We start from the raw sequence: 23,214 nt of genomic DNA on the forward strand, positions 1-23,214 counted from the left end.
GAGAAAACCTTCCTTTCTCTGAAGAAGTGGAAGGAAAGCTAGCTGAGCCTCTTCTATGGGTCTGGGATGAGGTTGAGTGCTTTATAGACATGAGGCAGGATAAGCTTGTTAGCCAGTGATTTGTGTTTTTCCCCAGAGCCCTAGGCAGGAGTAGGACCTCAGAAAGTAGCAGCCGTGTAGGGGTCCCAGATTCTCAGAACATCCTCCGTCACTGGGGTGGCTCATCCGTGGCAGAGCTGGCTGACCTGAAGTGACCCTAAGGACTGGAAATGGGTGTCTCAGTGGTGAGCAGTGCAGACAGGCCCAAGGCAAGACCCAGGCTCTTGTTCTTTCTCTACAGTCTGTGAGTGTGTGTGTAAGACAGTGTGTGTCGGGGGAACAGTCCTGAAAAAAGAGGGGCTCTAATTTCTTCCTTGCTTGGCAGGGTGAGCGCTCAGAATGAAAGCTAAGTTGCTTTACTTGTTACCAAGGTAGCAGAATAACTGGGATTCTCATACACTGGGGTAGGAGTAGAAAATGAGACAGCCACTCTAGAAAAGAAAGTGTTTCCTGCCCACTGGAGTTTGTAAAGTGCATCATAATCATAGCAAAGAATCCTCACGATACCATAACGCCATTGTCAAATAGCTATGATGACTCTCATCTTGTAGACGAAGAATCAAGGCTCAGAGAAAATCACTGACGCTGGCCACAGGGCTGTTTCTACTGTGCCTGCTCCAATGGTTGGCAGCGGTACTGCGGCCACGGTACACAACTTTAGCAAGAGCACTGTGGGAAACACAGCTCCCACGTTGGGAATGCAGATCTGGTGGTTCTGGGAGAAAAGGTGTGGACTGTAGGAAAGTGAAAGTTGTCTGTCTATAAAGAAGGGTTCCTTGAGCCTGGGTAAAAATGGCATTCCCATGTTAGGGGATAGGAAAAGAGCTGCTGGGAGTTTCCCTGAACCGTTTGGCTTCCTGTAGCTCATGCAAACCAAGTGTTTGTTCCTGGGCCGCTTAGGAAGCCTGCTCCTCCCTCACTCTTGGTTCCTTTGACCCTTGCCTAGATTTCCTGGCACAGCCACCAGTGAAACTCACATCCTGGGAGCCAGGGCTGCCCTCCCCCGCCCTCACCATTGGCCCTCTGTGTCTCATCCAAGCCATCGCCTTCATTCGTGTATTTAAGGTCTCTATGTACCAGGCAGAACACTGCGTAGGAGCTGCGATCCAAAGAGAATAATCATAGCAAATGCTACTGTAGTAGTCAGGGTTCTCTAGAGGGACAGGACTAATAGGATAGATGTATACATAAAGGGGAGTTTATTAAGGAGTATTGACTCACACGGTCACAAGGTGAGGTCCCACAATAGGTCGTCTGCAAGCTGAGGAAAAAGGAGGCCAGTCCAAATCCTAAAGCTGAAGAACTTGGAGTCCAGTGTTCGAGGGCAGGAGGCACCCAGCACGGGAGAACGACGCAGGTTGAGGCTAAGCCAGTCTAGTTTTCCACATTCTTCTGCCTGCTTTTATTCTGGCCGTGCTGGCAGCTGATTAGATTGTGCCCACCCAGATTGAGGGTGGCTCTGCCTTTCCCAGTTCCACTGACTCAAATGTCAGTCTCCTCTGGCAGCGCCCTCACAGACACAGCCAGGATCAATACTTTGTATCCTTCAATCCAGTCAAGTTGACACTAATGATAACCATAACGCTTGTCATTTACTGAAAGGTTTTGTTGGGCTTGTGAGGAGCGAGTGCTTTGTGACTTTGGCACAGTCCCTGCTCTCAAGGAGCTCACAGTCAGGAAGGAAAGAAACGCAGGTGGAATTTCAGCCTGGAGTTCCTGTGCTGCCCTCAGGGAGTGCTGGGCCTGAGCTGGCGTGAGGCTGCAGGGCCCTTCCTGGAGAGACTTGAGGGAGACGCCTGGGGGAGTGGCTCAATGGAAAGGTCGCTGGCAGGGCGGCATCTTCCACGTCAGGATTGTCAGGTTCTCTTCTGTCTCCAGAGAGTGGTCCTGGGAGGCCCTGGCCCAAGCAGGACCTGCTTCTGGGAGGAAGTCATTCAAGGCCACTGCTGCACAAGGGAAACTGTGGCAGGACATTTTTGTGGCTGCATGAACAATTTCTCCCCTCTTTCCCTTTTGCCCATTCAGAGGGGCCGTTTGCCCTTCCATCAGGGAAGGGTGAGAAGGGGTGGAGTGCAGGAAAAAAGAGCCTTCCAGACTGTGTTTCCGAAAGCTTTGCCCTTAGGGCAACAGAGAGGGTCTTGCCCTGTCTCCCGGGCTGGAGGGCAGTGGTACAATCACAACTCACTGCAGCCTCAACCTCCCAGGCTCAAGCGATCCTCCTACCTCAGCCTCCTGACTAGCTGAGACTACAGACGTGTACCACCATGCCCAGCTAATTTTTAATTTTTGTACAGATGGAGTCTCACTATGTTGCCCAGGCTGGTCTCAAATTCCTGGGCACAAGCGATCCTTCTGCCTTGGTTTCTCAAAGTGCTGGGACTATAGGTGCCTGCCACTGTGCCGGCCCAGTCCTGTGCTTAATTTTGGAGCCAGAGCCTCGATGGGGCGTGGGGGTCTCTGACCGTGCAGAAGCAGAATTGTTGGGGCCATCACCTCCCAACCTCATGTTTTTCAGTGTCCTAAGCTTGAATTGCTGTCTCACCACTGCCTGCGGGGTAGTCCTGAGCAGGCTTTCACTTCTCCGAGCCACAGTCTCTCCCCTGGGAACCAGGGAAAATGGCAGCCTCTCCCTCATGTGGTTGCTGTGAGGAGGGGTAGGAGGTGAGTCTAGCAAAGCGTGGTCCACAATTTCCAGCTCCTTCTCCCTCCTCACCTCCTTCTTCCCCTTCCTTCCTTTCTGCCCCTTGCTTCTCTGACCCTGAGGACGCAGGGGTCAAGCCTCAGCCTGCCCTCTGCTTCCCTACTCCCTTTCTCCCCCAGCAGCCAGCCCCAAGGATGCGTTCCTTCCGTCCCCGATCTGCTTATTAATTACCAGATCCATGTTGCCTTCCTTCTAAGTTGCAGGAGGACCTCTGAAGATGCTCTGAAAAATCAACTGGCAAAAGGCAGATTAATTGGAGGAAAATCATACAAATTTATTTAACATGTGTCCCCAGGAGCCTTCAGAAGGCAGACCCAAAGATAGAGGGAGAAATTGTTCATTTTTGTGCTTAGGTTCATCAAAGTGTGGGCAGCTGTGTAGAAACATGATTGGACAAAGGGTCTGATCTAATGTGAATAGACTGAGTGGGGAAACCCGGCCAGGCCTGTCTGTCTAGTTTCTTCTCGGTCTCTCTGAGCATGAAGTCCTTCCTTCTGGGCGTGGAGCAGGGTCCTCTCTGGAATGGGGGTTTCATGACCTACAGTCAAACGATGATCCCTTCAGATCATTTCTTTTTTTTTTTTTTTTTTTTTTTTTTTGAGACAGAGTCTGGCTCTGCCGCCCAGGCTGGAGTGCAGTGGCCGGATCTCAGCTCACTGCAAGCTCCGCCTCCCGGGTTCACGCCATTCTCCTGCCTCAGCCTCCCGAGTAGTTGGGACTACAGGCGCCCGCCACCGCGCCCGGCTAGTTTTTTGTATTTTTTTAGCAGAGACGGGGTTTCACCGTGTTAGCCAGGATGGTCTCGATCTCCTGACCTCGTGATCCTCCCATCTCGGCCTCCCAAAGTGCTGGGATTACAGGCTTGAGCCACCGCGCCCGGCCTCAGATCATTTCTTTACAGCCAGTTTCTACACAGCAAGGCAAGGGTAAGTTAGAGTAATATTTTTAGGTTTTATGGCTGACTTGGGGAAAAGGGGTTCTAGTTCCTATGACTGGCTTTGGGGAGAGTGGGGCTGAGAGCCAGGAAAGCAGGAGAAGGTCAGAGAAAAACTTTTGCTTCTGAGGCCTTCATTTTCGGGCACCGTTTTCTGAGTCCCCACACAGGCCTCTCTTCCGCATCCTCCAGGCTGCAGCTCCAGCACCTCACACCCTGCTGGCAGCAACAGACACTGGATAAGTATTTGTTTAGTAAAATCCAGCAGTTTGGGTTGCAAAGAGGAAGAGAGTAAAGAGCAAGGAATAAAAGGCCAGAAGGTCAGACGCAGCCTCTGCCACAGTCCCCGCCAGCTCCGGGGCTTGTCCCGTGCCCAGCCAACACCCAGTCATCGCCCAGCCAGTGCCCAGCCATGCTGCCCCAGGCGCTGCTGCTCTCCTTCTGTGCAGCAGGTGAGGCCCCCCGGCCTGGAGGAGGGTGCCTGGCTCCATGCTCCCCAGGGCTGGAGGCTGAGGGAAGGCGGCACTCCCCTGAAGTTCCCAGATTTCCAGGTTGGAGGGGAGGCAAGGTAGAAAGAAATGAAAACTTTTCAACCCTCAGAACAGGGGTGGGAAGGGAGCTTCGCCCTCATCACCCCTGACCAGACAGTACTCAGTCAGCACCCAGAAGGCAGCAGTCAGAAACAGTGCGGCTCCAGCAGCTTCCATTCTAGCGGGGCTAAGACATTCCTCAAGGAGACGGCCTCGCAGGCCACTTCAGAAGCGTGTGTGATGCAGGGAAGAACATCACCAGGGTGTGGACAGGGACGGGCATTGTGGGGGTCTGTGGACCAGGGGGCGGCAAGGGTTCTCGGAGGAAGGGAGCCGTGGGTGAGTCTGAGGGAGAGAAGGAGCCGCCAAGACAGCCAGGAAAAGCCCTGGCTGGGAGGGTGGCGGCTGCTGATGCGGGTGGGAGGGGAGGGCGAAGGGCCCCATGGCTGCGGCCCAGGTGGCAGTGGGCGGTCAGGTCTTAGGCCCTCTGGCTGCAGAGCGGGGGTGTGTGGGGACTGCCGAGGGTAGAGGGGCCTCGGGCCCAGGTGTCGGCAGGCACGCAGAGAAGGGCGAAGTTCAAGGCAATGGAACTGACTAGAGGCCACAGAGAGACAGAGGTTGCCACCAGGGCTCCCGGGTGGGGCTGGAGAGGCCGGTGGGAGGGGCACCCTGCATGGCGCTGGGGGGCGGGAGTGGACACCGCCCTAAAATCAATTATGTGGGCCACAGCCAGTCATTAAACAAAAAAATAAGCAGAATGCTTTTCTCAGCGACAGGAAGCATCCTCCGCTGTGGTGGGTGTGAGGAGCTGGTTCTCCTTGGCAAGTGCCTCCTCAGCTCTGGCCCCTGGCTTTGCTGCCACGGCCTGTGCCCAGCTCCTCATTCTCATTCTCCTCTCCTGGGGCATCTAGCTTGAAGGGTTCCTTGTGTCCCGGACCTCCAAGGTCCTAGCACCAAGCCTTTCATTCCTCTCTGCCTCCCTCCACAGGCAGACCCAGGGCAGAGCAGAGCAGCCTGGACCAACCACATTTACTGGGACCATGGAGTCAAGGAAGGAAGGAACACAGATCTTGGGGCTTAGGGTGGCTTCCTGGGAGACGTTTGATTTGCTCATTAGTTCCTCCCTCCCCTTCCTTCCTTCTTCCCTCCCTCCCTCCCCACCTCCCTTCCTTCCTTCCTTTCTTCCTTCCTTCCTTTCTTCCTCTCTCCCTTCTCCCTTCCTTCCTTCCTGTCTTCCTCTCTCCCTTCTGTCTTCCTTCCTTTCTTCCTCTCTCCCTTCTCCCTTCCTTCCTTCCTGTCTTCCTCTCTCCCTTCTCCCTTCCTTCCTTCCTTCCTGTCTTCCTCTCTCCCTTCTCCCTTCCTTCCTTCCTGTCTTCCTCTCTCCCTTCTGTCTTCCTTCCTTCCTTTCTTCCTCTTTCCCTTCCTTCCTTCTTTGCTTCCTTCCTTCCTTCCTGTCTTCCTCTCTCCCTTCTGTCTTCCTTTCTTCCTTTCTTCCTCTCTCCCTTCTCCCTTCCTTCTTTCTTTCCTTCCTTCCTTCCTTCGTCTTCGTCTCTCCCTCCTCCCTCCCTCCCTCCCTCCCTTCTTTCCTTCCTTCCTTCCTTCCTTCCTTCCTTCCTTCCTTCCTTCCTTCCTTCCTTCCTTCCTTCCTTCCTTCCTTCCTTCCCTCTTTTTCAATACATTGAGCCCTTGTGGTCAGCATTGTGCTTGGCCCTAGGAATATAATGATGAATACGGCTCGTTCTTTGCTCCTAAATTGCCTATACCAGGTGGTACAGATAGACAAACAAAAAGGTCTCTTCCCTGAAAGCTTTTAAAAAATTCTGATGCTAGTCCCAGCGGCAGATCTTTGCTCTAGGGTGGGTCTGGAAATTGGTGTATTTGAAAAGCTCCCTAGGTGATTCCAGGGTGCAGCTCTGGTTATGGGTCCCCGATGGAAGGGCAGTGCCCTGCCATGGATATGGGCCTGGAGCTGGGAGCCTGCCCAGGGTTCTTGAGTCTGGGCTGTATTCCTTCCCACTGGGTGGCCTTGGCTATGCCTCTTTAACTCTCTGTGACTTGGTTCCTTCATTTGTAAAACAGGCAGAGTGATGCCTTAGGCAGCTAGAAGAATCCCGTGAGCTGATGGCACATGGCGGGTACTCAGCAAGCTTTGTCTGTCGTTATCAAGCACTGACAAAGGTGCACTGCAGCATATAGGAAAGGCATCTCACCTTTTCTGTAGAAAGGATGGGGCAGAAGGGTGAGGAGTTAGCTGGGCAAAGGGACTGGGGAGATGAGGGAATGGGAGAATAGGAATTGTGGGTTGAGGGAGCTGGAGGAGGTGGCTGGCTCTTCAAGAACAAGAGAACAGCTCATGCCAAGGCTGGGAGGTAGAGCTGGATATGACTGATGGGCCAGCGACAAAGCACAGAGTGGGCAGGAAGAGGCCGGGAAGTCCCACCAGGGTGTGGCTGAAAGCTCTTTGAGGGCTAGGGGCTGGGCTGGGGACAGCCGTGCTGTGACAGCCTCTCCTGCTCCAGCCCTGCAGCTGGTGAGCAGTAAGAGGGACTTGGTTCTGGTGAAGGAGGCGCTGAGCTGGTACGACGCCCAGCAGCACTGCCGGCTGCACTACACAGACCTTGCTGACCTGCAGCCAAGTGACCTGTTGAATCTCTACTCCCTCATGACCAGCACCCAGGCTTGGATTGGCCTCTTCTTCGACGCAAGTACTTCTGGCCTGAGATGGTCCAGCGGCTCCACCTACACAGCCCTGGAGTGGGTTCAGACGCTGCCCGAATTCGGGGTGGGCATCTGTGCCACGCTGTACACTCGGCTGAAATTCCCCTCCATAGGGGCCAACTCCTGCACAGCCCAGAATCCCTTCTTCTGCTACTATGGTGTGTTCACATTCATATTTCAGGCTTGGTCTTCCCCCTAGGGGCCTCGCTCTGTTGCCCAGGCTGGAGAGCAGTGGCGGGATCATAGCTCACTGTAACCTCCAACCCCCGGACTCAAGTGATTCTCCTGCCCCAGGCTCCTGAGCAGCTGGGACTACAGGTGCCTGCCACCACACCTGGCTAATTAAAAAACAAACAAACAAACAAACAAACTTAATAGAGACAGGGTCTCACTATGTTGTCCAGGCTGGTCTCAAATTCTTGCCTTCAAGTGATCCTCCTGCCTCAAGTCTCCCAAAGTGCTGGGATTATAGGCATGAGCCATTGGGCCTGGCCCAGGGTTGCTTTTCAATAGCAAGTGATGGGGCAGGGAGAGAGAGAGAGAGAAGCGCCCTTTCAGAGGATAACTGGTCATGACTTTACTGTTTTTGCACCATCACTTTCTCTCTGCGGCCTCTGTTTCTATTTCCTCTGCATACCTACTCTGAACACCCCATTAGAAAAAATGGGTGTAAGTCAGGATAGAATAAAAATAAAATCTGGAAAGTTCCTTTCTTGCCAGTTAAGGATTTGGAGGAAGGAGAAAAAGAAAGGGAGCCAAGAGGGAAAGACAGGCTGGCGTTCGGGGGATGCATGTGTACCTATGCAGAAGCAAGAGCAGAATTCAGTGTCTCCTTCTCAGAAAGCACAGGTGGACGGTTAGGGTCTCAGAGCTGGGCAGGAGGGGAGCAGCCGTCCTCTGGGAGATCCCCTGCTTCCCGCTAAGTGGGGAGCGGGAGCCAACTCCTCGGGCATCGTTGCGGGAAATCCACCATCGGTACGCCATGCGCAAGGCTCCAGCTGTTGGAGAACAGCAGCCGCCTCCTTGTGTTCCACCGGGCCCCTCTCTGTCCCGGCTACCAGTGCCTCTGACTCCTGTCTTGTTGCTGTTGGGCAGATCATACGTGGGCTGGTTGTGGCATGCACAGCACTTGCCCGGTAAGAGTGTCACTTCCTGCTTTTCCCTCTGTCGGCCACGGCTCAATCCAACTCTGTGCCATCCTCACCTCTCAAATAGGGTTATGGAGGACCAACCTCACATATGCCCAACACAGCCACATGGCGCCTGCCCCGGGACCTTGAGAAGTAGCAAGTGGTGGCTGCCTAGATTTAAATGCTGGGTTCCCAAGGGAGCAAAGAGATTCCCACGGGTGGTAAGTGTGCCTCGGACCAGGAGGCCTGCAAAGGGAGGGGTGTGCCTATGGGGTTGTCCCCTGCTCCCCACACTGTCCCCACACTCCACCAAGATGGGTCCTGACCCCTCACCTCTCTCCAGTTCTGCACCTCTGCTGCTAGCACATGGGGTCAAGTCAGCGCTGTCTCTCCTCTGGGTCTGCCCTTGCCCCCTAAAGTCTGTTCTCTACACAGAGTGAGCTTTTAAAAAGGTTAATCAGATCACTTCCCTGTAAACAAAAGAATCAGTAGGCCCTGACAGCACTTAGAATCCTGTCCTTCTTTAGCCATCGGGCCTCGCCTCCCCTCTTTGGCCTCATCTCCTACTCCTGCCCCAGCCACATGACTTCCTTCGGCTCCTTCTCACTGCAGAAGCTTTGCTGTGCTCTGCTTGGGCAGCTCCTCCCACCTCTCTGCAAGATTTGCTCCCTCTCATATTCTCTTCAAGAGCAAGGACTCTGCTTGTCTTATTTCTGTCATTTTTCCCAGGGCGTAGAATAGCGTCTGCGACCCAGTAGGTGCCTAGTATTTATTGAATGGATTGAATCAATGTAGAAAGGGATGGACGAGCCTGTCTGCCCCCGAGCTAGGTTTTTCCCAGCGGTAACTGGGCAGCTCCTGCCTGCAGAGGATCCTGGGCCTCCCCGTAACTCATGGTCTGTTTCTGTTTTACAGACCCTGACGTCGGGCACCTCATCTCCACGAAGCCCTCTGTCGGCCTGACCACCTCTCCAAAGCCAGGTACACACCTGCTCCCCATTCCCTTTTCTGGGAATTTGGCTTGTTTTGCCTTGGACCTCTCCATCAGGACCAACCAGCAGGATCCCCACCCCCAGGGCCCCTCTGTTCCCCTGACTCCTGCCTGGCTGTCCAGGAGGGATTTCCAGGCTTTGCTGTCCCCTGACTGAACCCCACGGAGACAGTCATTGTCTTTATTTTGATTTTTTATTTTTTTAAGACATGGATGGTCTTACTCTGTCTCCCAGCCTGGTGTGCAGTGGCACACTCACAGCTCACTCAACATTCCTGGAGGGTGATCCTCCTGCCTCAGCCTCCTGAATAGCTGGGACTACAGGCACATGCCACCATGCCCAGCTAAGTTTTTGTATTTTTAGTAGAGATGGGGTTTTGTCATATTGCTCAGGCTGGTCTCGAACTCCTGGGCTCTAGCGATCCACCTGCCTTGGCCTCCCAAAATGCTGAGATTACAGGTATGAACCACACAGCTGGCCATTGTCTTTATTATTCTGATGGGCCCAGAGGGGAGGGTGACTGGCTCAAAGTCTCCAATCAGAGACTGAAATCAGAGAGTGCATGAGCCCTTGGCTGCAGCCCAGCTGTCACTCTGGGGTTGGGGACTGGGTGGTTTCTCTTCACAGCCCAAGTACTTGCTCATCCATCTGGGGGTGGGGGCGGCTTCTCTGAAATAGTCCCCTCCGGTATTACTGCCTTGGTATCTTTTAAAAAGTTTCGTCCTATCTGATACGGATAAGTTCTATGACAGAGGCGATATACTCACTCACTCTGCTCTGAGGAGTGGCTTTTCTGCATGGTACGGAGTACAGAGTTGTAGAGTGAAGATGGCGTGGGCTTCCCATGTTCGAATCTCTAGTATGGCCCGAGTTCGGGCAGGTTGTCGCCTCCCTCAGCCTCCTTCTCATCTGTGAACTGAGGTTAATGACACCAACTTCTCAGGATAGTAGTGGGGTTTTCAAAGATGACACAGGCCACATGCATAGCTCAGGGCTGGCACATACAAGGGGTTTAATCAAGAGTAACTTTAAAACATCAGTTGAGATAGGGAAAGTGTTAGGGAAATTGGAGGCAAATCTTGATGGGCTTAGGTGAAAGGCCCATGTCCAAGTTTGGGAGGCTCCATTTGAATCTGAGGATGTGACTCCCGTCTCGGCAAACAGGAGTGTTTCCTCTTCTGGGCCCCCAGAATCAATGCCTCAGGCCGAGTCCCAGCCACTCATATCGTTTCCAATCTTCCATTGTCTGGAATCTCAGATGTGTGGGCTCATGTGCTGCAAGATGGGACAGGCCCGGCGAGGAGCTGGGTAGGCTGGGCTTGTCCTACCTCAGGACCTGGCCCAGTCCAGCCTCGGGCAGGGACTGGCAGAGGTGGCTGTGGGAGGCCGGCATCTCAGTCTGTCCGGCTCCCCCGGAAGGCAAGGCCACTGAGCCTGCTCCGCCTCCTGTCTACCGGGCCCGTGCCTCCAGGCTGGCCTCTTCTCCCTGGCTCTCCAGGCACGGTGAGCCTAGGAAGATCACACTCTTCCTCTAGTCTGCTCAGTCCTGAATTCGCCTGAGAGCCAGTGGGGGCAGGCACAACCCCTAGAAATCATACTCGAGGGTGACCCCAAACCAAGATTATTCTGTCTTCCTCATAATCTCCCCCGAAATGGTCACTACCATCTTGCCAAGTGCTTACTATTAATATATCACTGTGCTAAACCATTTGTATATATGATTTCATGTAATCCTGACCTTAGGTACTATTATTACCCCATTGTATAGATGAAGAAATTAAGACTTAAACTGAACTTGTGAGGCCATGTAACTACACGAACTCTTAAGCCCTGCTTTCCCTAATGTCTTCCTCACCTGCCGCTATATCTCATCCATTCTTCCTACTTGGTATTTAGTCTACCTATAAAATTGTTGTTGTTTTGATCAAACCTAACACTCAAGGACGAGGGACAAGGGCCCATGTCAGACCAGAATTCTATCCCTAAGGATGATGAGGGCTGGGCTGTCAGAGACCCAGACCCTCAGGCCTGTGAGCTCCACATTCTCTGACCCCAGCTGTGGTCCAGATTGGTGGTCAGACCTTCACGCGATTTGACCAAGTGATGACATGGTCCTCGGCCCTGCTGTACTGCCGCAGCCACCACACGGACCTGGCCGACCTGCAGATGGTGACAGACAAGACAGGCAAGGAGGCCTTGAGATCCATCATGAGTGAGACTGAAGCCTGGATTGGCCTCTACCTCAATGCGAACTCTGGATCTCTGAGCTGGTCCAGTGACCTGGGGGCCAGCATCCCCTCCTGGCTGCAGGTGCCGATGATGGTGAGAGGACTGTGCGCAGCTCTCGGCATCTATATGACCTACTCCCCAAGAGTGTACTCAGTGAACTGCTCTTCCCCGCTGCCCTTCATCTGCTTCTATGGTGAGTGAGAGTCTGCTCTTGCTGGCCCTCGGCCCACTGAGGGTAAAACGAGGTGGGAAATGGGTTTATTTGGCAGCAGGTGATATTGAGGATAGTTCCAAGGAAGCACTTCTAGACTCTGAGGGAAACTGAGTTCTGGAGCAGGCTCCTGAGAACCTTGCATTATAAACTTGTGAGGAAGTTGTATTATTTTAATTCTGGGGATCTTTAAATAATGGAACAGACTCCATCCAGGCTGAGGGCACTGGCAATTAGCAAGAACAATTCATTATTGGACAATGAAGTTAAAAGTCTGAGCTTTGGAATCAGACAGTTTACCACTTGCTAGAAATAAGGTGGGCAGCATCTTGGAGCTTCCTTCTCCTTATCTGGGAAACCTATTGAACAAAATGAATTGAAGGCACCCACCTTATAGGATGGCTTTGAGGGCTGAGTGAGAAAGTGAATGTAAGGCGTAGAGTAGAAACCCTGGCACAGAGTGGGCCCCTGGTGGATGGGAGCCACTGTCATTGTTCTGTCCCTGTGAATGCATGGGAGCCCAAGCCTGCCTGGCACCCGCATCCTATGTGATGGGCGTCCTTCTGCCTTGCTCTTTCCTTCTCTCCTTTCCCCTTCCCCCACCTCTCTTTTTTGTAAGTTTTATTGAGCTATAGTTCCCATCTTAAAATTTACTTTTAATTTTTAAATTAATTAATTAATTAATTTTTGAGACAGAGTCTCACTCTGTCTCCCTGGTTGGAGTGCAGTGGCATGATCTCAGCTCACTGCAACCTCCACCTCCTGGGTTCAGGCAATTATCATGCCTCAGCGTCCTGAGTAGCTGGGATTACAGGTGCCGGCCACCACGCCTGGCTAATTTTTATATTTTTAGTAGAGATGGGGTTTCACCGTGTTGGCCAGGCTGGTCTTGAACTCCTGACCTCAGGTGATCCACCCGCCTTGGACTCCCAAGGTGTTGGGATTGCAGGCTCACGTGAGCCACCGCATCTGGCCAAAATTTACCTTTTTAAAGGGTACAATGCAGTGGCTTTTAATACATTCATCAGTAATCTAATTGTAGGACATTTTCATCACCCCCCACCCCAAAGAAACCCCTTACCTGGTAGCAGTCACCCCCTCCCCTCCCCGGCAATCACAGACCTACTTTCTGTTTCTGTGGATTTGCTTGTTCTTGGCTGTTTCTTTTTGTGTTTTGGATTTGATGAGACACATGATCCTTATCCATAAAGACACTCTTCCTCCCTGAGGGGCTGCTTGCTGTGAGGATTGGAGATGTGTCTCCTGCAGGGATTGGCACATGGCAGGTGTGCAACAACTGTGCCCTCCTGAGTTTGGCTACCATGATGGGTAACCAAATGCGGGGCCATCAGAGCCTGGGGTGGCTGCTCACCTGCTGGGTGTTGCAGACTCTGCCCTCACACTCACTCTGTTTTCTTGCAGACCCCTCCACTGGACACCGGGCATCAGCAGAGTTGCCTCCACTCTTCCGCACTTCCCCAACTTCCCCAACAGAAGTGACAGAGGAAACAACTTACAGGCCAGGCAGAGGTGTTTTGAGCCTGTCCTTGGCTGGATCTGGGTCTTCAGGGTCTGGGGAAGTGGCAAGGGTGGCTTGCAGGCTGCATAGGCCCCTCCTAGAAGGGCCAGTGAATGCCTAGAAAAGGGGTGAGCTAAGGGGGCAGCAGTCAAGGGCCACTTATACAGACGGGAGTTTCCCTCTGCTTCCCACCCTGCTGGTCCAGCCAGGGATGGGGGAAGGAGGACTGGGCCACATCAAACTCCCTTTTCTTGGAATTGGGCCACTGAATTTGCAGCTCCAGGGCCAAGAGACCCAGGAGAGGCTGTACAGTCTCCCAGGTGAGAGGATGAGATCCTGGCTTGGGAGACCGAGGGGAAGACACCCGAGCAGTACTCCTGAGGAGGAATCCTCAGAGAGGTCCTGAGGCTCAGCATCAGAGGGAAGCACTGCAAAGTCCCTCCGAATTGCAGGCTCCTCTGCAGGGAGAGGATGAGGGATGAGCTGTTGTCATTATGTGTGGGGAGGTGGCTGGGAAGGACAGTGACCGCATTCCTATAGCACTTTAAAATTCCTGAAACATCTTCACAGCTATTACCTCATTTTACTTCCCAAGAGTTCTGAGGCTAACTAGAATAATTGAGGGCAAAATCACCGTTTTCCTGGCCTTCTTACAGATTCCTGTGTCACACAAAGGGATTATTGCCTTTTTTGAGCACACAGAGAAGTGAGGGCACTTGATCAAGGTCGAGCAGAGCCTCGTTCATTCACTCGTTAAAAAGTGTGGATGGAATCTTGTGCTAGCTCAGGCACAGCCACCAGGCAAGATTTTGGGGAGGGAAGGCTTGTTCTGAAGCTTCTCACCGCCAGCTGGGAAGAGGCTGGTGCTTGGTATACTCACAGGTGTGGTGGGGACACTGAGAAGGGGAGCATCCCTCCCCTATAATTGTCCAGAGGATTTCCCGGAGGAGGTGACTTTATAACCATCGGAAGGATGAGGAGGATTTAACTTGCAGTGTTGTGGGGTGCGGGGCTGGGTGAGGACTGCAGGTGGAAGGAGCTGCAGGTGGGGTGGGGACAGTCAGCACTGGAGAGTGTGGGAACCCAGATCCTGCCGGCCGGGCCCTCTGTGAGTCGCCAGGGACCTCACCCTGAAAGCGATAGAGCCCAGGCCGGCCGTGGTCAGATTTGGGTCAGAAGCTGGGTGACAGCCTGTCTTCTTCTCATCTAAGTCTATCCTGGCACCTGCCTGGCTGCCCCAGGCTCACCGGCCACCTGGGCCGCGCTATGGGGTTCAGGAGGCCCTCCCTGCTCGCCCCTGTCTGCACTGGGTTGGGCAAGGCCAGGCACGGAAGAGGCACAGGCCCGGGGAGCCACCGCGCGACGCCACTCGTCACTCGTCGGCGCCCTCGGCTTTGGGAGGGGTCCTGGGCGCAGCGGACCCCACAGAAGTCTTCTCTCCGGCCCTAGGGACCAGCACCGGCCTCGTGGGCGCCTCGCGGGGCCCGGCTTCAGCCGCGCGGCTCACGCAGAGGGGCAGCCTGGAGCCCCGCGAGCCCGGCCCCCGCACCCCCTACCCGCGCGCTTCCGCCTCCGCGGGCTCCGCGGCCCTCCAGCCCCAGGGGGCGGTGACATCCGGCCCTCCAGACAATCTCGCGGCCCCGGGGAGCACCTTGGTTCCCGGGGAAGGACCCAGGAAGCCGGCGGTCACTGTCCAGAATGGGTCTTCGCACCCCGCACCCTCGGCGACCCAGCCCCCCAGCCCTGCTGCGGCCTCTTGGGGGAGCCTCTCTGTCTCCCAGGAAGTAGCTGCGACTCTTCTGGCCTCTGCTTCGAGCCCCACGCTCGACTCCACCCGCGATGCCCCAGCTACTCCCAGGATAGCAGCACCCCCTGGGTCTGCCACATCCAGCCGGACCAAAGAAAGCATTTCGGACTCATTTGGCTCAGGCAGCCCAGCTATGCCCCAAAGGACAACTGCACCCCCTGACTCTGCAGCCCTGAGTCAAAACACCCGCCCGGAGGCAGCTGGGAGCTCGCCAGAGACCCAAACAGGTGCCTGTACGCCTTGCTGTAAATTAGGACCTCCATCCCAGGCAGGCCCAAGCACCTCGGCGAGTTCCTCTTTTGGGGCAACCAGGCCTGCTTCCATGCATAGGGTGCAGGCCAGGGAGTTGAGGATGAGAGGTGGAGTGTGGTGTGGGGGCGTTGTGTGCTGGGACACAGTCTCCCCACTCCGGCTGCATTCCGGCGCATTCTACAGGGGTCCTGTCTGGCCAGAGCCAGCTCACTGTCTCGTCCTCCCTGGGTAATTTAGGATGGAGATGGAGGTGAAGTGGGGTGATCTGGGGGAGAAATAATCCATTTTGGTTCTAAAAGCGAGTCTGACAGTCAAGAGTGGGAATATATTGGCTCCAGTACCTACTGTGTGGTCTTACGCAATTTTCCTAACTTCTCTGAACCTTATTTTTCTCATCTCTCAGTGCCTGGCATCTGGCAGACACTCAATAAATGGTAGTTATTACCATTTTAATCTCAGTTCTCTAGTGAAATGTATAGTGACTCATTCCTTCTCCCACCTCTCTCCTTACCTTAATATATGGGGCTGGCCTCATTCTCATTTTATTAATTATAAATGATTACAATTATGAATTATTGAGATTGCAGAATCTCACAGGGCAGGGGCTGTTCTGTATTTCTTTGTATCTCTCTGGGGACTAGGATAGTGCACATTGGTAGATAATTTAATTTGACAATAATTTCCTGAGTACTTGTTTTGAAGAAGGCATTGAACTGTGGATACCAAGATGAGCAGGGCTGTTTCCTGTTTTTAGAAGCACATGGTCTCCTAGGAACTAATGGAGACCGTCAGGACAGTTTGGAAAGTGCTGCACCAGAAGTGTGAACCAAGAGCTGTGGCAGGAAAACAATTCATTTCATTCTGCCTGGAAGGTGGTAATAGGATAGAAGGTGTAACAATGGAGGATTTCATCTGGCAGAAAAGTATAGAAAGTTCTTCCTGGCAGAAGGAACAGCATGGGTAAAGACAGATGTCAAACTGTATGGTTTGCTAGGGAATGACAAGCAGTTTGATGTGACTGGTGTAGGCCACATATTGGGGAAGGGAGTGGTAGGGGATGAGGAGAAAGGGGTACACTGGGGGCAAAATCTGAAGGAGTTGATCCCCCAGCCAATGGAGCCATCAGAGGTTTACAGCAGGTGAGCAAAATGCTCAGATCTGCATTTCCAGAAGCAAGGTGCTTAGGATGATGTAGGACAATGCTTGTATTAGGGTGCTAAGGGAAAAAAGCATTATCAACATTATGTACATAATACAGTCACAACAAGGCTGAAAGGAAATGTCAATGCTTAGGAATCAAGTCTGGAAGAAGATGTGTGACAATGTTAACAGTGACTATATTCAGGGGATGAAAATACGGATGTTCCCTCCTCTTCTGTGTTTCTGAATTTTACACATTTATCACTTTATTAAAGAAATTAATGATGCTTTGGGTGGGGAAAGAGGCCTTTGAAGGCACAGCCAGTCAGAAAAGGAGAAACAGGAAACGTGTGTGTGGGGAAATAATATTGCACAGTCTGGGTAGGTGGAACCGAGGCCTGCTGTGGAGCACTGGAGTGGGAAGGGACATGACAGGGAATTGATTTTACATTGTTCACGAGTGACGTTAACTGAAGTACCAATACAAATACATTTTTAAAAATGCTCAGCTTTGTTCACTGAATCACACAAATGCAAAATTTATAAAGATGGTTACTTTTTATTGCTTTTTGTTTTGTTTTTGTTTTTAGAGACAAGGTCTCACTCTGTTGCCCAGGCTGGAGAGCAGTGGCATGATCATAGCTCACTGCAGCCTTGAACTCCTGGGTTCAAGCGATCCTCCTACCTCAGCCTCCCAAGTAGCTAGAACTATATGCATACACCACCATGCCTGGCAAATTTTTTTTTAAAGACAGGATCTCGTTATGTTGCACAGCTGGCCTTGAACTCCTGGCCTCAAGTGATCATCCTGCCTCACCCTCCCAGTGTTGAGATTACAGGTGTGAGATTACAGGTATCCAAAAGATGCAGTTTTAAAATTTATTTTTGTACTTACCAGTGTAGCAAAGATTTGAAAGGTGATAATGCTGAGAATGTGGGAAAAACAGTGATCTTGGCACAGTAGGTATGCCGACTGGGGCTATTACTCTGGTATCAGACTTTGTGTCAGTTTTAACATGTGCATAATCTTTCATACAGAAATTCTACCTTTGGAAATTGATTAAGGAAATAATAATATGAGGTACACACATACATATGCACCCTCCACACACAGGGCTGCTTGTTGCCGCATTGTTTATTACAGTGCAAAGGTGGAAACAACGTCATGTCCACTGAAAGCAGATTGGTTACATAAGTTATGGTACATTCAGTGAAATACTACTAAGCAGCCTTTAAAGCAAACAAGAGAGATCTTTACACATTCAAATTAACAAATTCGTGAGTGTGAAGGACCTTCTACAGCAAAGTGTTAATCATGGGTGTCCCTGGGTTGGGGAGGGGATAAATTTGCTTAAATATTTTACAATAATATAGTCCAAATAAAAGGATTATTTCCATACTTGAAAGAATGAAAAGACATCTGCAAGGCACTGACAGGACTTTGGTGACTGAACATGAGAGCAGGTGAGACGGAGCAAGGGAGCCACTGAGGACACCAGGGCCTCTGGCTGGAGCGCCTCCGGGCATGGCCAGCCATACAGGAAGAGAGGGGGTGCTGGGGGAGAGCCTACACTTGGTTTGGGATAGAGATGGCGATGTTCAGGGTCCCTGGGTGCCATGGTGGGGGCTTTGTGTAGCTGGCAGACAAAATAAGGACATTAGGCCCTTTGGAGCATAGGCTACTGAACAAAAAAAATTTGATGAGGAAAAACCTCCTAACATTGCCCAAGCCCCACAGATCCTGCTGCCAGGGGTGCTTTCTGAAAGATGATAGTGTAGCAGCTCAAGTGCTGGGTTACAAGAGCCTGTGGGGGTGAGTCAGGGATTGGCAGGAATTGAGCTTCCCACATCGCTGGCTTCTGCAGCAACTGTGTGCCTAGCAGTGGCTGTCCTTTCCTGTCTTGTAGCTCAGGGGCAATCACCAGCATCAGGCCACCTTACTCCTGGCTGTATTTGCAATAAATCTTCTATTTTCCTTTCCTGTAGCTGTGACCAGTGTAGGGAGTGGCACTGATAGAAGAGATACAGCCGCTGCCACAGAGGCCCAACATCTGAGTTCAGAATCTAAAAAAACATCAGCACAAAAATCAGGTAACTGCTTCTGTCTACCAAGTTCCTACTCTTACCAGAGGAGCAGTTAAATCTCGACAGTCACTCCTTGGCACAGGGCCCTTGAGACCTTTTCATGAAAGACAACACGAAATGTTGGGAATAGGGATAGGAATAAAGAGGTGGATTCTAGTTTATGCTCCGTGACTATTATGAAAATTTAGGGGACAAGTCTCTGAATTTCTATTTCTCTTCTGCGAAGGGGATGTGGAAAAAACGACCTTGCCTATACCATAGGGTTGTTGTGAGCACCCAATGAGATAATTATAAACTTCATAAACAATAAAATATAATGCACATACAGTCTTATTTTGAGATTGTAGTTCCTGTAATGATTATGGATGGCTCATGGGCAAAGGCTGAATTTATTTAAAGAGTCAGAGAACTTCTTTAGAATTTTCTGTGGTGGGGAGCTCAAGGAGAGGTGAGTATTTCCAGGATGGTGTGGAGTATCCACTTACTGGATTAAAATAAGGAGAAAAATACAGAGGAAACAAAAAAGAAAATAATTGCCTGACGGGTAGCCAGGCTGTGGAAGAGCCTGCATTACCCAAAGCCATGGGACTCTTTCTTCAGCCACTAATTGGTTGATCCTAATTGTGGCTAAGCATTCTTCTGCTCAGCAGTTTCTTTCTTCTTTTTGAAATCCCAAATCGGCATGTAGCATCTATGGTGTCCACTGGGTACTCCTGACTGTTAAGAGCTTGAAATGGCAATAGGATAATATTCCCCCGAACAGGCAGCACCTTCTTTTCCAGGGCACCCTTTTGGAATCCTGAAAGCAGACTTTACCATCTCAACTCTGATGGACCCAGAAGAGATGAAAGACCAATTTCTGAGACAGGTGAGACTTCTGCCCACTCTTCTAATTCTGATCAGTCAGATGATTTGACATTGCAAGACAATCTTAAAAAGCCAATATATTAAGGTGGAAAACCTGTGGAATATGACCTCATCTTGCTCCACTGCCATCACTTTGGCTCATGGTCACAAGTTGGTTATGTGGCACGATCTTTTTGGATCTTTTCTTACCCTCTCCAATGTCTTTCCTAAGCTTTTTTTTTTTGGTCAAGACAGCACAGAGGGATCTGAGTTTGGGTCTTAGTTTTGCCCTTATCCATTGTGTAGCTTTGGCCAACTTAGTCTTTCTGAGCCTCAGTTTCCTCATGAAACAGGAATGATAATGTCTAACTCATATGGTTGGTGTTATGATTAAATGATATATTCCATATAAAGTGCTTAGCCAATAATCTGACACATAGTTGGTGCTCAATAAACATTAGCTATTATTTTTGAGTCAGGGTCTTGTTTTGTCCACCTTGGCTGCAGTGCAATGGTGCGATTATAGCTCACTGAAACCTCAAAGTCCTGGGCTCAAGCAGTCCTCCTGCCTTAGTCTCTCAAAGGGCTGGGATTATAAGCGTGAGCCACTATGCCTGGCCGGCTATTATTATTATCAACATTATCACTGTAGTGTTCTGAATATATACTTATTCCAGACTTTTTTGGTTCTTAGAAACTATTGTGCCATGGGAGACTGTGAAGAGGAAGAATTGTTCCTAAATACTAAGAGAAAAGCTTCAAGCTGGTTTTTAAACATGGTCTAAGGACACATTTCTCAATTATATCAGATAATAACCACAGGATATCAGTGCTAGAGAGTACCCTATAGACTATTTAGCCACAATCTTAATTTTATAGAAAAGGAAACATTGGCATTTATCTGTTAGTTCATTGCAATTTATTCATAGGCCAAACAAATATCACCCTGGCAATTCATTCTAGAATTTCACAAAATCAAGTTTCTAGAAAGACCAGCAATATGTGTGTGTGAGTATATAATGTATATGTGTTTATTATAAATTTTACTGATATAAAGAATGTATAGCACACAATTTACAAATTATAATAAAATATACAATACTCTTTATTGTAATTTCATAGAACCAACTGAATCTTACAAAATACTCATGATTTTGGAAAATTCACATGAGCACATGACTGCATGCTTGCCAGGAGTGGAGGGGGGACTGGAGAGCTTTCAGTACATTTTGCTACTGAAAGGACAAGTACGAATGGTGTAATTTAGCATCTGATAACTTTCAAGTAATAAGACTTCAGTGCTGAATATTAGGTCAGAAAAGTTAAGAACCTTTTTTTTTTTTTGGTAGGGGTTGGTAAGGTAGACAAAGGAACTTTGAGTTCTCTATGTTGTTTACTTTTTTTTTTTTTGAGACGGAGTCTCCCTCTGTCGCCCAGGCTGGAGTGCAGTGGTACGATCTTGACTCACTACAAGCTCCGTCTCCCGGGTTCACGCCATCCTCCTGCCTCAGCCTCCTGAGCAGCTGGGACTACAGGTGCCCGCCACCACACCCGGCTAATTTTTTGTATTTTTAGTAAAGACGGGGTTTCACCCTGTTAGCCAGGATCTCCTGACCTCATGATCCGCCTGCCTTGGCCTCCTAAAGTGCTGGGATTACAGGCATGAGCCACCGCGCGCGGCCTGTTGTTTACTCTTTAAAAGTCAAATGTAGCATATTTGATTCTGGCCTGGGTCCTTCAGCACTCCTCAAGGGTATACTCATTGAAGCTTCTGACACCAAACTAGAAGCCATCTACCTTCTGCTTTAAATTGAAGCCAGTGGGGAAACTGAGGTCAAAATAGGGAATTCCGTCTTCTGGTCAGCTTTGTCAGAATGTATCTATTCCATAAATGGGATGACCATGTTAATGGAGAGAATTTCTACATCACAGACTTAAAGGACGGCTTGGTGGGGACAAGGCGTATGTGGGGGAAGGCTGAGTATATATTGTCAGTTTTAGTAGAATTTTAAATTCCAAATAGAAGGTAAGGAAACACCTGTAACCAGCTTACCCTAGTTTCAGGATTGGGGACAGAAAACATTTTCAGACACCGATACACAGTGCTCACAGCTTGATTTGGACTAGTGGTTCTTACCCCCTGGCTCTTCGGAATCCTCTGGCAAGGTTAAAAAGAAAAAAGAAAGAAAGAAAGAAAAAAAAAAGCCTAGCCTGGTCCAATCCTTAGAGAGATTCTATTTAATTGTTCAATGGTGGAGCTCAGGAGGTACTCCTGTTTTTTTTGTTTTTTATTTTTTATTTTTTAACTCCCCAGTGATTCTGATGAATAATCAGGATTGAAAACCACTAATGTAGTCATCTGTTTTAGTGTTCTGTCATTAAATATATATATATATTTTTTGCTAACAAAATTGATTTATGTATTTTCCTACTGGTAAAATGCTAATAAAAAAAGTCAGGCAGCTGGAGGGAGGCTAAAAACAATTACGGGGTATGGATATGCATAAAGCGTATATGGATGGATAGTTTATGGCTAAGAGGACCATGAGGTAAAAAGACCGCATCGACACTTTCTCTCTTTTTGATGTTTCAGATCCAGGAAGTCTTAAAGCTTACATTAGGTCACGAACAATTCAGACTGAAATGGGTCAGCTTCGAAGTGAACAAAAAATAGCACAGTTCTATGGATATGCGGTTTCCCTTTCATGAAATCTTCTCTGGATTTTGAGTAAATTTTAATTTTGTAATCCCTAGTAGAACAAGATTAGGAAGAACTCGAGATGTGCCAAAAAGCATAGAACTACAACTAACACAAAATAAGACTACACATGAAACCTGCATCCCTGGATTTTACAGAATGAAACAGGGATGCAGGAGAAGATGAGTGTATTTGGGAACAATAATCTTGGGAATGACAAACGAACTTCTATTAAGAATTTAAAATAAAAAACCTGAACCAAACACCAAAAATCCTGAAAACAAACTCCATTAATTTAACTAGAAAATTACAAGAGGATGGTAGCGGTCTAGGAAGCTAAGTGGGGCTACACTTCCTAATAAACCAAAGGAAACTTTCTTTACCTGTCACAAGTTATTAAAGAGATTTCAAATTCTGCAGAATTTGAAAGTAACAATTTTATCACAATACATGTTAATGCTAGTTATTTTTCCTAAATTGAAATCTTACTACATGGAAGTTGGAAAATTCTAAGACAGACTGTTCTTAATGTTAAAATATATTTTCAGAATAATATTCTGGCATACATTTCCTTTCTTGTTTCTCTCCAAGTGTCCTGGTCACCCAGGTGCACGCTAGAAGACAGCAATATGTCAAATATAGTAGCAACTTTAGTCTGAAATGTTTAAAGTTAAAGTTTATTTATATTCTTTGTAGGAATATCAATAAAAGACCTCAAACGTATCTATATCTGTACATGTACAAGAACCGTCAAAAATTATTCACAGAACAAAAATAAATCTTCTTTAGAACAAACCCAGGTAATGAAATGCAGATATGGATCTCACATACGGAACAATCTAAATGCTACTAGCACAAAAATATGGCTTTAAAAATAAAATAAAATCTTGGGTTTTGTTTTTCTAAGGTGTATTTCTCTTTCTTGAAATAAAAAATAAATTATTTAGAGCTATCATTGTAAAACAGTTGTGTGTTAACACACTCTTATTAAGGCCCTGGAGATGAAAAACAAAATCAAATTTAGAATGTAAATTCCTCACCGGTGTAACTCAGGTTAATGTGTTGCTGTCTGCTTAAGTTAATTTAACTAGGAAATGTCTAAGCACCAGTCAAAATTTAACCTAATTTACTATTTAACTTTTCTGAAGGTGGTCATTGAGTCAATTAGTATTTAACCTTTTGTTGAACTGGGAAATTGAAATGTTTCCCTTGAAAATTTGGAAATCACATAAAATGATATTTACACATAAATATCTGTACCCCCACAAAGATGATGGAGGTCCGTAAAACACAACTTCTGTGGAAATCTCTCTACAACAACAA

The 23,214-nt window shown here is 49.3% G+C and overlaps 1 protein-coding gene across 1 annotated transcript; it reads left to right on the plus strand.

Annotated features, from left to right (window-relative positions):
- Window positions 1-4,123: 4,123 nt before the first annotated feature.
- Window positions 4,124-23,073, plus strand: CLEC20A (C-type lectin domain containing 20A). The gene is made up of 8 exons (XM_050766745.1): window positions 4,124-4,186; window positions 6,784-7,140; window positions 9,028-9,093; window positions 11,161-11,526; window positions 12,967-13,074; window positions 18,249-18,353; window positions 19,130-19,215; window positions 21,787-23,073. Exons 1-8 carry the CDS (start codon window positions 4,147-4,149, stop codon window positions 21,865-21,867), a joined length of 1,209 nt encoding a protein of 402 aa, XP_050622702.1. The 5' UTR covers window positions 4,124-4,146; the 3' UTR covers window positions 21,868-23,073.
- Window positions 23,074-23,214: the final 141 nt, after the last annotated feature.

This window comes from Macaca thibetana, chromosome 1 (assembly GCF_024542745.1).
Source record: "Macaca thibetana thibetana isolate TM-01 chromosome 1, ASM2454274v1, whole genome shotgun sequence".
Lineage (NCBI taxonomy): Eukaryota > Metazoa > Chordata > Mammalia > Primates > Cercopithecidae > Macaca > Macaca thibetana.

What these genes read in the sequence shown, in the direction of transcription:
- CLEC20A (XM_050766745.1), top strand. Translation starts at nt 4,147, where the DNA reads ATGCTGCCCCAGGCGCTGCTGCTCTCCTTCTGTGCAGCAG. An exon ending in AACTTACAGGCCAGGCAGAG is followed by an intron (nt 13,075 to 18,248) that starts GTGTTTTGAGCC and finishes CCTTTCCTGTAG; the next exon opens with CTGTGACCAGTGTAGGGAGT. An exon ending in AAGACCAATTTCTGAGACAG is followed by an intron (nt 19,216 to 21,786) that starts GTGAGACTTCTG and finishes TTGATGTTTCAG; the next exon opens with ATCCAGGAAGTCTTAAAGCT.